Source organism: Mugil cephalus, chromosome 2, assembly GCF_022458985.1.
Source record: "Mugil cephalus isolate CIBA_MC_2020 chromosome 2, CIBA_Mcephalus_1.1, whole genome shotgun sequence".
NCBI classification, from domain to species: Eukaryota; Metazoa; Chordata; class Actinopteri; order Mugiliformes; family Mugilidae; genus Mugil; species Mugil cephalus.
This window is the reverse complement of record NC_061771.1, coordinates 7734448-7749798: the sequence shown is the minus strand read 5'-3', so window position 1 is coordinate 7749798 and position 15351 is coordinate 7734448. Positions and strand designations below refer to the sequence as shown.

The window sequence follows — 15351 nt, the reverse complement described above, 5'->3', positions numbered from 1 at the left end:
AGGAGGGATTGGAGGAAACAGAGAAGGGAGCGGTCGGATGAAAAGAAAGAGATTGGGACATAGTGGGACTTGCATAAAGTTAGATAAATCATTGTGGAGAGAGAGAAAAAAAAAGCGGCCCAACATGAAGGAGGGAAAACAGACACAAAGGGAGAGCAAAAGCCTGGTGAATGGTGTGATAAGAAAAAGAAAAGAGATTAAGGGCAAGACAAGGAGAGAGGCAGGAGATGGAAGTTTGCAGGAGATATAACAGATGCTTAGCTGACCTCACAAGGCCACAGACCACAGATATGATGGTAAACTTCCACCCCCATGACTGGAAATCAAGCGGAGCCATGCAAACATATCTGAATGAATGGGCAAATATGCTCACAGTGCATCTAAGCAGAATATTTGACTTTCTTCGTGTGTGTGTGTGTTCTGGTGTTTCTTTCTTTCTGTCTTGACAACAATTTTAATTAGAGGCCGAGTTTGCAGGCGACGACAACATAAGTAAATAAATAAGAAATGCACCAAATTCAGATATGTATGTATTACTTTTTATTTTTTTTCCAAGACAAAATGGCTGAGTGAAGAGAATAATGCAGAACACAGCTGAAAATAGAGTGGCATCTCCGTAACTGAAACATAACAACAACTAAATCTGTAAGTCGAGCAACAACTCATAAATGTCGGTCAATGACCTTTGGTCATTAAACAGAGAAATTAAGTCATCACAATTCACCAGGAGGGAGGAAACTGAACTGATTGGTTTTGCCGTGACTCTGTTCCGAACAGAGCATGTGTGTGTGTGTGTAGTCATAATAAATAATGTCGACCAATGCCATAGGCCAACTTCAAGTTCAGTTCAGAACAAACAGCTGGAGAGTAAATACAGGTCACAGGATGAGAACAGGCTTAGAACTTAAATGTACCTCAATACCATCAGCAACGATAACATGTACCAAACTTTTCTTTTCATGATTTCGGTTCTATTTAGAATATGCCTTGCATATGAGATGTACCATATTTAAATTATAAAGCACCATGTTTCTTTTGGCAATGAAAAAAAAAATCTAAATAACAGAACAAAATAAAAACAAACTGTAGCAAAAGAAAGAAAGAAAAAAAAGCTTTTTCAGATTGATATTGGATTGATTGCATATGACAAAACGTCTTTTTCAAAAACAGCTGGAATGTTATCAGGTGGTACATGATCAAGGACAGTAAAAAGTTGGCTACCAAGAAAACCCAACAATAGCTTGTATTACTGCATATAAAATGGCAGGAGAGAAAAAAATATATAAAACAAACTAAAAGATATGTACAACCACCTGTTTTTACCTCATTGTGGTCACTCCAGCGGGACTGCCAGAAAAGCCATCACATGACCTCTCACCCTTGGGGAACACCACATTTCATTTTTCAAAAACATACTTATTTTCAAGCATACAAATTATTCACACTATATTATCCTGCCAAATTAAGAAAATATACGGTGGCAGCTTGTTGGGATTTTTTTTTTCACTACAGAAAAAAGGGTACATTGAAACCTTTAAAGAGTACAGGCAAAACAGTTAAAAATACAGGCTCCAACATAAATACTATAAGTGCCTACGCTAAGTGAACATTAATTTCAAATACCATTCTAAATACAGGAAAAAAGTAGACCATAAATGTGTTTTGAACATAGGAACTTACATGAGTGTGCATTTTCCTATGTGTTTTAATTTCTCTCTATATATTTATATATCATAAATCTCTCCCCAATGCAAATTTTTGTTCAACCTGAAGACTTGTGTGTAGTAAAGGCAAAAAAGATGAGAGACGTGTTCATTTCAGTTCATTACATAGCAATCCTGGATGTCACCAAGAAGGAAAAGAGAAACAACAAGAAAAAAAAAATTAAAGAAAAAAATTAAATAAGGTTCCCCACTAAAGATATCGAAGTGTTACTTTAAAAAAATCAACAACACATTTTACTTATCTTTTTTAAATCAAATTTGTAGAATTACATTTTTTTTCTGTAATGAGCAGTATATTACTATAGTTGGTATGAAGCAGGATATTTCTATGGCGGTTCCTGCATTGATACTCCCAAGAGCTGAACTGATGTTTAGACCTTAGAAGGAGACATGGCTGGCAACAGTTTCTTTAATCTTTTTTTTTTCTTTTCTTTTCTTTGTTTTTAATGGAAAGCAATGACACAACACTAAACTGTCAGCATAAGAGCAAGTTTTCCCTTGAGTGTCCGACTGTAAACTGGGAAAATTGAACAGTGCACGTAGGTCGTCCCAGATCTGAAATCTGGTCCTCATTTTATACTCAACCGACTGTACCTCCGATTAGAGAGACAGATACAGACTCCAAGGCAGAGTGACAAGTGCTATATCATCAACAATGACGGGGATGGAGATCAAAAAAATCAACTACCACAATGAGGTCTAGAGTGTGTGAACTTAAAAGACCACAAACTGTGAACATTTTACTCTTGGAAAGGGGAAGTCTGCTGGAAAAACGAAACGTTATATAACTGAGTTCAAATTCTTGACTTTTGATTTTCATTTAAGAATATGTTTCAGATTATTTAAGGGTTTCTAAGATCTAACGTGGTAAAGAGAATTAATGCTACGAGGACATACACTTTTGAATTGTAGAGACGCCTGGTAAACCCAGTCCCCCCTCGCTACCCTCACCCTCACCCGCCCTTATCCCCCCGAAACTCACCCAACCCTCACCCAAAATCTGCCTGGCGTACAACTAAATCCCACTCTGTGGTCTTCAAGTGACTGCTGGCTACACCACCTGCCTGGCTGACACTGAAGAAACATAATTCTGTGCTACTTACAAAAAAACACCTGCAAACTTTTAATTTTCAAAGAAAATAAACACTCTGGAAAATTAAGAGCTTTACGTTGGGTAAGACGACTCGTCAGAGTACCCTCTCAGTATGGTACACATGTACCGAAGAACATAAACACCTAAACCAAAAGTCTACACACCAAACTCCTACTCCTTTTTTAGCATGTAACATGCCAGTAAACAGAATTGTAATCTTGAAAATAACAATATACATGAGTCAGGCAGATAAATGATTTACCAGAGATACACATAATCTTTTTGTTGTTTTTTGTTTTTTTTTGTTTAGTTTTTATAATTTTTGTGTCACCGTGCCCACCCCTATGCTCTGCTAAGTCAGAAAAAAATGACCGTACAGGTGCTTGATGCAAGGACCTGCTTATTCCATATGTGCACAAAAATGTCCTGTAATTTTTTTATAGCTGAAACTCTGAGCTTATAGCAAAACAAAAACAAGGATTAACTAATGCAGGTAAAATATCCAAGGCACTCTTTGTTGTCATTTCACACCATATTGTTAATTTCACTGACGTTTGTAAAAGAAATATTTAATAGCGCTAGTGCCTAGCATTTCATAGGCAGCCCAATTTATATATATATATATCTTATCTCAATGTTGCATGGAAAATCTTTCACAAAGATCGTTTTTAAGTGTGACCCTGCTTTTCTCGATGTTTTGATAATATGACACTGTTCACTATGTTTGAACACAAAACTGTACATGATATGTAAAACAGTATGTACTGTATGCAGCATGGGTTTTCATAACTAACTTTTTTTTTATGTTGAAGAAATCAAAAGTATCAACAGCAACACATGTACAACCAGACCCACCAGCTGGGGACAATTTTCTCTCTAAGTAGCCAAAACACACCTAGCATGCTGTCCAGTTACAAAAAATACAAAACGTGTAAATTATTGCACAATAGAAAGGCTCAAAAAGTTTTACGTTTGATGCAAGAGTATTGCCCCAATGATGGATCATGCATCTAGCTTTTCCAGTCGGGATGAGAACAGGGCTGTACTGTGTACTGGTGTCTAACCCTGTTGTCCTTTCCCCTCACTTATTGGCTAGTTAGCCAGGGTTGCTCTTTAGCCAGGGGAGCTGAGAGAGAGCGGCCAGCACGCTGCTCTTTGCCTACTCAGTCTTAATGTCATTAGGCAGAGGGCGGTCGCTGTGCCACTTCTTCATGTGTTTCTCCAGAGTGCTGTATACACTAAAAGGCATGTGGCAGATTTCACATTTGTACACGTCTTTGCCCATCTGTCCATGGGTCTTCATGTGGCGGGTGAGCTTTGAGCTCTGGGCACACGCATAGCTGCACAGCTCACACTTGTAGGGCCGCTCGCCCGTGTGACTGCGGCGGTGCACTGTCAAATTGCTGCAGTTCTTGAACACTTTTCCGCAAAACTCGCAGGTGTCACTGCGGCGGCCATCCTTGGAGTTCGGCCTCCCATTTCCACTTCCACCGTGTGGAGTGCTAGCCCCGCTGCCTGTGCCGCTGCGTCCTGAAGGAGCCCGTTCCCCGTCCAGCTCACCAGGTGGAGTGGAAAAGCGTAGGCTGCCGTTTTCTGACGAGTGCTCAGATGAGGAGGCGAAGGGCGATTGTCTGGAGTCCCCACCTGTGAAGTTGATGAAAGGGTCCTTGAGTTGCCTGGAGGCCGCATAGCCAGCTAGCCACTGAGAGTAAACGTTCTCCGTGTTGGGGATTGTAGGTGTTGGGGGATCAAGGTCCTTCTCCACCTTGATGCGCTTGGACAAGGGACTGAGGGAGCCAGGGCTGACTCCTCCACCCAACAGCTTTCTAGACAGGCTGTCATTGGATAGAGGACCCAGGCCATTGATGGTAGTAGTGGTTCCATCTTCTGCCCGGTCTGACTCCATGGCTGAGTCCTCATCTATGGGATCCCGGGACACACTCCGGCGGTGCGGGTGCAGGGCGTCACTGTTCTGGTGGTGACGGGCGCCTTCTAGCCGCAGGCTGAAACGATATTCATTCCTTTCCTCATCTTCAACTCCAGGCTTACTCTCAATGTCATCCTCCTCCCCCTCCTCCTCTTCTTCCTCCTCTTCTTCCTCTTCTTCTTCCTCCTCTTCCTCTTCTTCCTCCTCTTCTTCCTCTTCTTCTCCATTTTCGGGCATAAGGCCATTGTTCTCACTCTTGAACTTGGCCACCACCGACTTAAGAGCATCCGTGGCGCTGCCCATCAGCTCACTGGTACCAGGCTCAGGGGAGCTAGCAGTCGAGAGGCCGTCGTCTGACTTGGCATTAAGCGCTGAAGACTTGCTCTGACAGTGCGTCTTCATGTGCCGTTTCAGTTTGCTGGCCTGAGTGCAGGCGTGGTTACAGAGGTGACACTTGAATGGCTTTTCCCCTGTGTGGCTACGCCGGTGAACGATAAGGTTGCTCTGGAACTTGAAGGTCTTTCCGCAGAACTCACAAGACTTTGCCTTGAGAGGGGTGCTTGGTTGGACTGCGTTGTTAATGGGATTAGGGGTGGAACGTGAGCCAGAAGGTGACTGAGAGGTGGAGAGGGGTGGTGTAGCTGAAAATGGAGGCTTAGAACCTGGCTGGAATGGCTGCAGCAGCCGTTGCATAGGGTTGGGCCTGTTGGGGGAGAGGGGTGGGGAACCTCCGGTGGCATTGCCGGCCAGCTCACGTAGTCGTCGAGAGAAGTCCATGGTCTGGGGGGGATCTAGTGGCACCGAGTTCAGCCTCATCACCCGGTCAAAGGCGCTGGGATGGTGGGTAGCCAAGGCCAGGTCATCGGGGCTGAGGTGGTGGCGCGGTGGCGGGCTGAACAGTGGTGGTGTTCGAGGGTAACGTCCCTCGCGGGGTGTCGACGCTGAATCCCGGCCAGACCCGGAGCCTGGCATCCTCAGGAGGCTGTAAGGACTGCCATCAGCCAAGTGGACGGCATGCAGGGGAGGCTGGGAGGAGGCACAGTCACCCCCCATCCCAGGACCAGCAGCCACGCGGGGGGTGAGGGGACTGCCAGGCTCGCTCTCCAGATAGATGTGGAAACCGTGGGTATTCTGGGCATGCTGGAGCAGGAACCAGGCACTGGTGAAGGGCTGTTTGCACGTGGTGCAGGTGTAACTGCTGGGCTCATCTTTATCTGAACATGAAGGAGACACACAGAGAGAAGATATGTTTAAATTGACTGGATAAAATAACACAACTGCAAAATTATTTTAAATTATGCATATGTCCAAAATTTGGTGACAAAACATGATGCTATACATTGATTTTCAAAGTAAGCCATGATGTGCACTACATCCATGATTATATAGATTGATTAAAAAAGACTTCTTTTTGCTCTTTTTGACAACAACCCTGCAGAACTGGATGAAAAAAAAATCACCAGACAATTTCTCACACAATCTGAGACCTATAGGTGTAAGATTAAATATGCATTTTCTAGCACATAACAAAAAAAACAAATAAAACACAGTGAAAAGAGAAACCTCAAGCTGCAAATAAGCATTTCACACGACTGGGAAGGCAAAGGAATATTTCAAACAATGATTGACTTTCAACAGCACTTGCACGCTGACCTGAGATTTGCCTGACAATGCACGCCTAATCTCGTTACACACACTCATCTCCCCTCCAATGCCTTGTTTACAGAATTAGCTCAGCTAAAGTGGGACATGTATCTGATGCTGAATATTAACACTGAATACAAATAAGGTTGTATGTTAATAAACTGTACCAGCATTTATCACAAAAAACACACATCCGCGGCAAACAGAAGCAACAGGGAAAATTGTGTATGCATGTTTGTGTGTGGGTGGGGAGGCTCCTCTGAAAATGCGTTTCATGCATTACTTTTCTATTTCTGATATTTCATGCTTTATGGATTTATTTAAATCCTCTCAGGTGAATAGAAAAGGAGAAGAAGGGGAAAGCAGAAGTGAGAGATATGCAAAATAAGAAGCATCCGCCACTTGCAAATATGCTCCCTCTTTCATCTTTTGGCTTTCTTATCCTTTCTTCTCCTTTTTTTCTTTTTTCACTGGAGGGCATTTTTCTGAAGTCATTTGCCGACACTGAACCCAATACTAAGGCCATACTGCGCTAGGAAGGGAGAACAAGGCAGCGTGAGAGACTAAGATAGGCAGAGTGTGTATGATTGAGACTATGAGCGATCCCTAAGATGGTGGAAGGACAGTTTTGCATACTTTAAGCCTGCTGTGGCTGAGAGACAAAGGGGTGAAGAAGGGGCAGAAAAGGAAGACAACTGCAGAGAAAAGAGAGGGGATGTTGAGGATGAGCAATAGAGGGAACAGATTGGTGTTTTGTGGTACACCTTTCCATCTCGTGTGTCCACAGCCACCGTGGCCCCCTCTGAACAATCTCACTTAAAGACCAGAACACGGCATAAAATGTGCACCCAATCAAACCTCCACGCAAACCTTTTTCTCGTGACTGAAAAGAGTTGGAAGGGGGTATACTGGTAAATTATGGATCATTACAATCTGCAAAAATTACAGTTAATTGCTGCCACCTGCAAGGGGCTTTGACCCACTATGGAATTTTTCCATCATAAAAAAGCCATTTACCCATACACAGTTTTGCTCCCTCTCTCATAAGCACAAATAAAATGTGCCCATTACATTGGCTTTGGCTATATGTACGTTTCCTGATTATGTGTGCGTTTTTATGGCTTTAAGTAGAAAGCCCCATATCACTCGTAAAACGGTTGCAATAACCTGGCCTCTCCTGTTCGCTTCGCTTTGATTTGCAGGCTACGCACACTTCCTCAACCTCCCCTTAACGTGGGACCAGACAGTGTGCATGCGCAAGGAGGAAAATAGATGCATTTTGTTGCTCTTTCCAGGGATAATAGACAAAAATTGGTGGGGCTGGTCAGAATGTCGTCTCCTCCTTTGAGACGTGGTCGTGTGTGTCAGAGGAAAGAAAGCGCTGAGGGATTGTGGAAGTGAAGTAAGGAGGGAGAGAAGTGTGGCGTGAAGGGGACATTCCTAATGACACCCCAGCACGTTTCTGAAGGACACAAGAACCACAACAAACAGCTTCAAAGCCGGTAGTCACTTCATTTCCTCATGTATCAAAAGCGCCACGTCTTGTGCTATGAAATCCCCGGCCCATCTATGGACATTTGACAAACTGTGCTCATGTCACAAGCGGTGATGATAATTGTTATTCCCGTCCAGGCAGTGGACACATGGATGGCAATTGACAAGCCAGACCAATGCATGCCCAGATTCACAACAATGGCAGAACAGATATCTAAATAAGCCCACTATTGTCCTTAATAGCTGTCCTCAAAGGGATGGAAGGACAGTTATTCAAAAGGATAAAAGACATTCTGACAAGGCGTTTGAAGGCCTTGAAGTTTTTTTTTTTTTTAGCTGGTGTGGACTAGCACAGAGCTGCGTGAGGAGGGTAGGATGATCTTATAAACGAGTCTGTCTTCTAATGGAATAAAGGAGAGCTCCCTCTCACTCTCCCTGTCTGTTTCTCCTTTTCTAGCAACTTTAAGTCTGTGGCGAGTTAGGGCTGGAGAGCAGGAGAGCTGAGGCTAATGCTGGATCTCCAGGTCCCTTTGAAATAGGATCAGCAGAGAGGAGAAAGCACACTGACAACCCCTTAGCTGTCATTTCATGGCAGGGGCTGAAAGAGGGGCCTGGAGAAGAGGGAAAGTACTGTATATAGGAGAAGTGAGAAAGGGCAGGAGGATCACGGGGGAAGAAAAAAAGATGAGAAGTGATAATCAAACAAAAGAAATATAAAGATGTAGAGCACAGTGGAGATGTACATAATAGTGAAATGAAGAGAATAGGGGATCTGGAATTCTCTTCCAAGTCATTTCAGCGCCTTGCGAGACAACGCAGTAGGGAATGGCGCTCATAAAGGACGTCGCACTGATATCAGGCAGAGATTTTGCATGATTTAGGGCTCGTACAAAACCACTTGGTCGACTGACACAACAGCAGAGGGCAAATTGTGGCGCATTAAACAGCAGATAGAGGGGCCTCACGCCCTACTCAAGCCACCATCCCAGACAACTGCGTTGACCAGACAAAGCAACACATAGTCCAAGTTCAGGTGACTCAGGCATATACTTTGCTCATGCAGACTGCTCTATTGTTAGTCACCCAACCCCCAAACCTAGTCTTCCTCTTTATCGCTTCAGCCAAAACACGGCCACAAACACGAAGCAAACGAAGCAACAGATAGCAAGACAACTGTGACATTGACCCAGTATGGGTTAATGACGTCTTAAGAAGACATCTGGAGTCTCTTCCTACTTTCATCTCCCTATCATAGGCGTGCTCCTTCAAACTTTCAAGCCAGGCACCGAAAAGTTAGCAGACTTGGGCTGACCTACGTTTTTCTGTTTCGTCCTTGACCAACCCTGATACTGGGTTCAGGTCGTCCTGGTGTGACCACACAGCTTTCACTGATATTGGTCATTTAGCTAATGGAGGAACAAGCTAACAGGATTAGCCCACAGGCCTTCCAAAAGAAGGAGGAGGAGGAGGAGGAGGAGGAGGAAGACACAGAGGCAGACGACACGGGGGATGCAGCGTGTCACCACCATTTCCCAAAGTTATCAGTGGCCATGGCCCGAAAGAGCACTCACACACACCTGAAAAGTGATTATGCTAATAGCAGGTCTTTGCCAATATTCATAAGTGTTTATAGGTGTTGGAGTGAGTGCCTTGGGAAGATGGAGGGTTGTCAATACAGTGCCTCTCAAGAGTGCCTCAGCCATAACTGCCGTTAATGTGATTACTACTCTGTTTATGTCATTAGGGTATTCACAGTCAGGGATTGGACGGGGTGAAGGGTGAAGCCGGAGAGGTTGAGGAAAAAGACGGGGGAGTAGCAGAGACCCACATAAGAGCTCTTCTTCACTGTCCTGCATTCATTCTCTTCCACATGACTTTCAGTTGAATACGAAGAAAATGAAAAAAAATGTGTTTTTTTTTTTCATCCCACAGTCTCTCATACATGTTATTATCTTAAGTTTGCTGTAATGGGGCCCTAGCTCTGTTTGTATTTGTGAAAATACCTGATGGAGCAAATGGACTGGCCTTGACCCTCCTCCCTCCTTTCGTGTCTCTGTCTGTTTGTCTGTGATTCTCTGCCACAGTCACACACACCCAGGCTCGTACACTCGGCTCTTTGTCCTGGGCCAGGCTCGATGCGGTGCGCTGAGCCACTGGCTACAGACAAAAGGCTTGTTTGACCAACACTTGTTCCCGAGACAAAGCCGGATACAGGAAATGCAATTTACTAAAGGGAAAACCAGCCAACACTAGCTGGCGTTGGAGTAACACATTACACAACTGGGAGAAGATGACCACTAGGCAAGACATAAATCACAACCAGAGCGAAAGAGGAAAGAAGGAGGGATAGCGAAGAAAAAAAGAGAATGGAGAGCTAAGGCAGCAAAAGAAAGACGGAGGTGGAGAAGAAAAGTCTAGCTGGCATGTACAAGCAGAGAAAGGGAGGCAGATCTTCAGATAAAGATGCATGGTGGTCTTTGAGGGCCTGTGCCCAGTATAAAGTAATCTGCTGGCGGTGGCTTTGTTTCCAATCACACTTTCACACATCTTACCTTTCCTTTCCCCTTCTCCTGAAAGTTGATAAGAGCAACAGTGGAACTGAGCAGTTTCTCTGAGCCACTAAGAAACCATTATGGACAGATGGCACCCACACAGGGGCTGATGAATGCATGCACCATACACAATAGACAAATGTGTGTGTGTGTGTGTGTGTGTGTGTGTGTGTGTGTGTGTGTGTGTGTGTGTGTGTGTGTGTGTGTGTGTGTGTGTGTGTGTGTGTGCTCAGAAGGCATTTGTTTTTCATATGTTTGAGTTTCTATAACGGACATGCATATGTACTGTATGTATCACAACAGGTCAGTCTCCACGTTGGCATACATTTATGTGTGAGTGCTTGTGCCTGTGTGGATGTTGGTATGTAGTTCATTTTCCACAGTCACTCTCAAATTAGCATCCACACTGTCTGCATCCCTGCGTAACCTTACTCCTTTTGATCTTGTCTCAGTTGAACTGTGTTTGAACTGACCGTCCACCCACCCATCTATCTGTCCATGCATCTTTCTCTCTCTCCATCTATCCGCCTATTTCACCCAGTTTGAGTAAACCCAGCTGGGCAGCTTTGTGCCTGGGTGCGGCTCTAGTCCGGCAGACCTTATAATAGCCGGGGCCAGCCGCGTGTCTGATGCCGATCATTATTTGCTCTCTGCTTACCAGCGGCGGCGGGAGGCCGCGCACTATTGTTTCTCATCCCAGCTCTAATGGTACAGTGAAAAGACCTCTGGGCTCCTAAGCTTAACCAGTCTAATTAAATGGACCATCGCTTATGTAAGCATCCACAGAGATTATTTATTGAGTTGGGATCCGCTTCACAGGATCAAACCGCCGTCAACAAAAGCCAATGCTCAGTGGAGAAGGTATTAAATAAGGGAGTGGAATCAAAGAAACCGCAAACTGCCAAGTGTCAGTTTAAGCACACGTATCCAGGTACATAAGAAGACTTAATCAAGCAGGAGTATTTTTGGACTCGGGCAATATCCCAGATGGGCGAGAAGTCTCTGAGCACTTCAGAGGGGAAATGTGAAAAGTGTTCTGTCAGAGAAACGATGTGTCTTAAGAAAACTGTATTTTAGGGGGAGGAGAGCAGAGTAATATGGTCTAATGGAGACTATGACATATTTAAATCTATATAACACGATGGAATATAACAATACTTTTCTGCGTCTTTGCTATCAACATGCAGCCTACAGTATTCAGATGAGTGCATCCGTGTCTTTCCATACAAGCATCATCGCTGTTTGAAGTGCAGTGACAAGATAGCCTCCGTACGACACGAGGCCAGCAGCCTGAGCTTCCCTATCTCTGCACAGCTCAGCTTATGACAGGCTGCCGTCCCCGCAGAAAGGATGGAGGGGGACCAGGGAGGTCGACTAGCTGCACATTTCTGCATAAATCTCCAGATAGATAGCATCAGGAAAAGAGAAACTGGGGAGGGAGGCAGGCAAGCAGCGGTGGATGATAAGGCCCCCAGGGCAGGGCATTCGACACTGTCAAAACTGTTTCGTCTCTGGCTATTGGACGAGTGGAGCGCGTTATGAGCCTGCATACCATTTGCCAGGACGATATTCGGCTTCACCGGAGCATACAGGGCACTGTGCCTGACCTCTCCTCTTTTCCCCCTCCTTGAGTTGTCTCACAGACATGATGGGAGATGGACAGAACATCACAAACACCACATGGAAAAGGCCTATCAAGATCTGAAGTAGGCGCTTTAGAAGTAAATCCTACAGATAAACAGCATATTTACAGAAGAATACTCTGACCATTTTCTTGAATTAATACATGCCTGTCATGTTGCGACACCTTTATATGAAGTATAAATCCTGTTAAGTGCGATTCTAGTTTTGGCTCAAATCTTATAGTAAAGGAAAAACTGAAGCAAACAACAGGTCCATTTGTTTGACATTTAGCTAATTTAATGTCTGTGTTTCTGCAGTTTTGTTAACCATATTAAGAGACGGTTAAAAGTGAAATCGTATAGAAGGTACAAAAGAATACACCAACAGGCAGAATTTGCATTCACACACAGCATGCACTCCGGGCGGACTTGCATAAATAGCCGTACGACATAAATAATAAATCAAAAGTAGGGGTGAAACAAAAAGCAGACGTAAAATTAAAATGAGTTTAGAAGGCATGGCTGAGCTCGGTGTGCTGCGTTTACGTGCGCAATATTTCACTCTGGAAGTTCGTCATCAGGCCAGTCTGTTGTGATAGAGGTGGTTTCATGCTGCATTTTCATTCTGATTATTAGTGGAATACTTGTGTAAACGCAGCTGGCTTTAAAACAGAGGGGTGAGTCAAAGGGAAGAAAAAGGGAAGGCACGCTTTGGCTGATCGACAGGCACAGACCTGTAGCCAGGGTATCTCTAGGCTGATGGAAGTCCGGACATATGCACACGAACCCACACATTGTAACACACACACACACACACACACAGGGAGCCTGTGTGGACTGAGTAAACACTTGAGCCCGTCTGGAGGATAGAGTCATTCCCTCGCTTTCCTGCTCTCTGTCCCTCATCCAGCCTGCATGCTCCTTCATTCCTCCTCCTTCTGTCACGCTATTTCCTTAACATGCTCTGATGACAGCACCGAGAGAGGTTAAAGTGGGTCCGTCTTTCACAATCACACACACGCTATCCTACACATACTGGGCATGAGCACGGTTTCTCCTTCACCTGTTTCCCTTCCCTCCCCTCTCATGGCCTATAACACACACAAAGCATGTAGCTTCTATAAGTCCTTCTTGTCTTAAGTCCAAAGGGACACTCCACCTGGCCATGAACACCTGTGTCATAATACACTCCTCATCTTCTCCACCCACTCATTTAGTGGTGGGCAAATTTCAAAATCCATCCATCAGGACAGCGTATAGAAACAGTTTTTCCTTCCTACCTCTGGCTGAAGTGTTCAGTCACTGTAAATAATACTTCCACATAAAATGGGACAAGTAGAAGAAAAATAATGACATTCATCATCATATGAATTACTTTGGATGGAGCGGTTTGAGGGGTCTTTGCAGAGGGTTTGGGGATCTAGATGCGCTTGGAATGGTAAAATACGTATTTTCTTGTTCTGGTTCTAAAGTGGGGAAGTGTTAGGAAACACACAGATGATCTAAGTTATTTGTTCCCGAACACCCTTGCAGTAACCCCAGAAGCTCTGAAGCATCATTTAGATACCAGCGAACAAGGGCTGTTTTAAACATGCAGTTATTTTTCACCCTGTCCCACCACCTTAGGGTGAGAGGACCAGGGCATGTGAGCTCGAGCCAACCATAGCAGCTCGTTATGCACAGGAGCCTCAAGGCATTGTGGAGGGACATGGCACTTTAAAACAAGAGGGCCAGTGTGTTGGAGTGTCCCGTGGCCTGAAGCTGTGGAGGCTGAGGGTTTAACACGCGTCCCATCTGGTGTGTGTGACTGTGCACACGGTGGTCGAGTGGTTAAGGAGGCATCAATAGCCAGACTTTAGATCAAGGGGCTGTCTCAGGGTCAGATGTAGCTCACAAATCCATTTTCCTTGGAAACGGAGAAGGTGGAAGTCAGAGGGTGATGCTGTCACAAGTTCAGTACAATTTTTATGAATTGGCATCACATATCCTCAGTTTACCAAGCTCCACCGCAATGAACTTGAAGTTCCCTGATCTTGTAATATGGACACGGCCACTGACAGTGAGACCTTAGTGTCCCAACTCACCAGCATCTATTCATCCAACCCCCAAATCCTCATTCCATTATTTATTTATAGTGGAGAAAACTGGGCTGGGCAATGGCTCAAAAATTCCAAATGTTGATTAAAATTGCAAAATGGCCTCCTGTTCAGCCCTATTTCAGGCCCTTCAAGACATTCTGACAGAGACAGTAAGAGACAGGAAATGGTCAGATACCCTGTGCAACCTACATGCGTTCCTCCAGTGCTCCTCTGCCCGGTGCAGGAACTCAACGGCGTCGCTAGGAATAATCTAGAGGATTGATACCAACCAGGGCTGCACCTCTGTGACATGTGTCGTTTTGGATAAATGCTTCAAATCAAATGACTCAAGGTTGGACAGCACATCACTGCGCAGGATACGCTCATCCAGTGACACAAGACTGTACGGCACACACAGAAGAAAGGACTGTAGGGTTAGAGGAGGGTGAAGGCAGCTAGGTAATGTGCATGTAGCGTTTACTATCAATAACACCCTGCAAGATAGATGGAACATATGCCTGGCCATGGCAGGCCACGCTCCTCACAATTCTTCATCTTCAAGACTCGCCGTACCAGATTCCTGCCTACTAATTGAAGACATGTGGTCTGATCAGCCGCTGCAGCAAAGAAAGAAAAATGGCTAAAATGGTGGACAATAGGACCTATGCACCAAAGAAAGGCTACACCACCCTGTTATCCGACAGAAGCTGAAATTTCCATTTTTACCAGTGATTCTTTTGACTTGCTGCAACGTTAGTGCTTGTAAAAATCATCTGAAATCATGTTGCGCACAGCTGCATGTGTCCTTCGAGTTACATCCCATGCAGACACACACTGTCAGTGGCCTGTTAAAAACACAGCATGCGGATCCTTCCTCTCATTCTCCCAGGAGGTGTGTCAGGAACATGCATAGGTCCAAGCAGTACTGAGCGTGATATTAATTAAGGTAGCCAACCTGTAGGTTCCTTTGTGCCCAGCTGTAGAGCATAAATCAGGCTTTTAACGAGGCTAGGGCCCTAAGATCTCAAACCATGCTGGAATGCTACCTGCACAGCCATGCCAAAAATCTGTCTGGGTCTAGGGCTCCTATAGATCACTGTGTTTATAAGGGGGGCTATAGCGACCTGCCCTGGGGAGGGAAAGAGGGAGGCCAATGCAGAGGAGCAGAAAAGGAGGGTGGCAAAAGGGGGACAAGAGCTATTTCTATTGGGTCATCA

General features: G+C 44.8%; 1 protein-coding gene across 1 annotated transcript in view; it reads right to left on the bottom strand.

Moving 5' to 3' along the window:
- Window positions 1–525: 525 nt before the first annotated feature.
- LOC125004742 (B-cell lymphoma/leukemia 11A-like) overlaps window positions 526–15351 on the bottom strand; it is a 33787-nt gene continuing 18961 nt past the window's right edge. The window contains exon 3 of the mRNA XM_047579612.1: window positions 526–5958. Coding sequence (XP_047435568.1) covers window positions 3977–5958 — 1982 coding nt within the window. The 3' untranslated portion in view covers window positions 526–3976. The remainder of the gene's footprint in view (window positions 5959–15351) is intronic.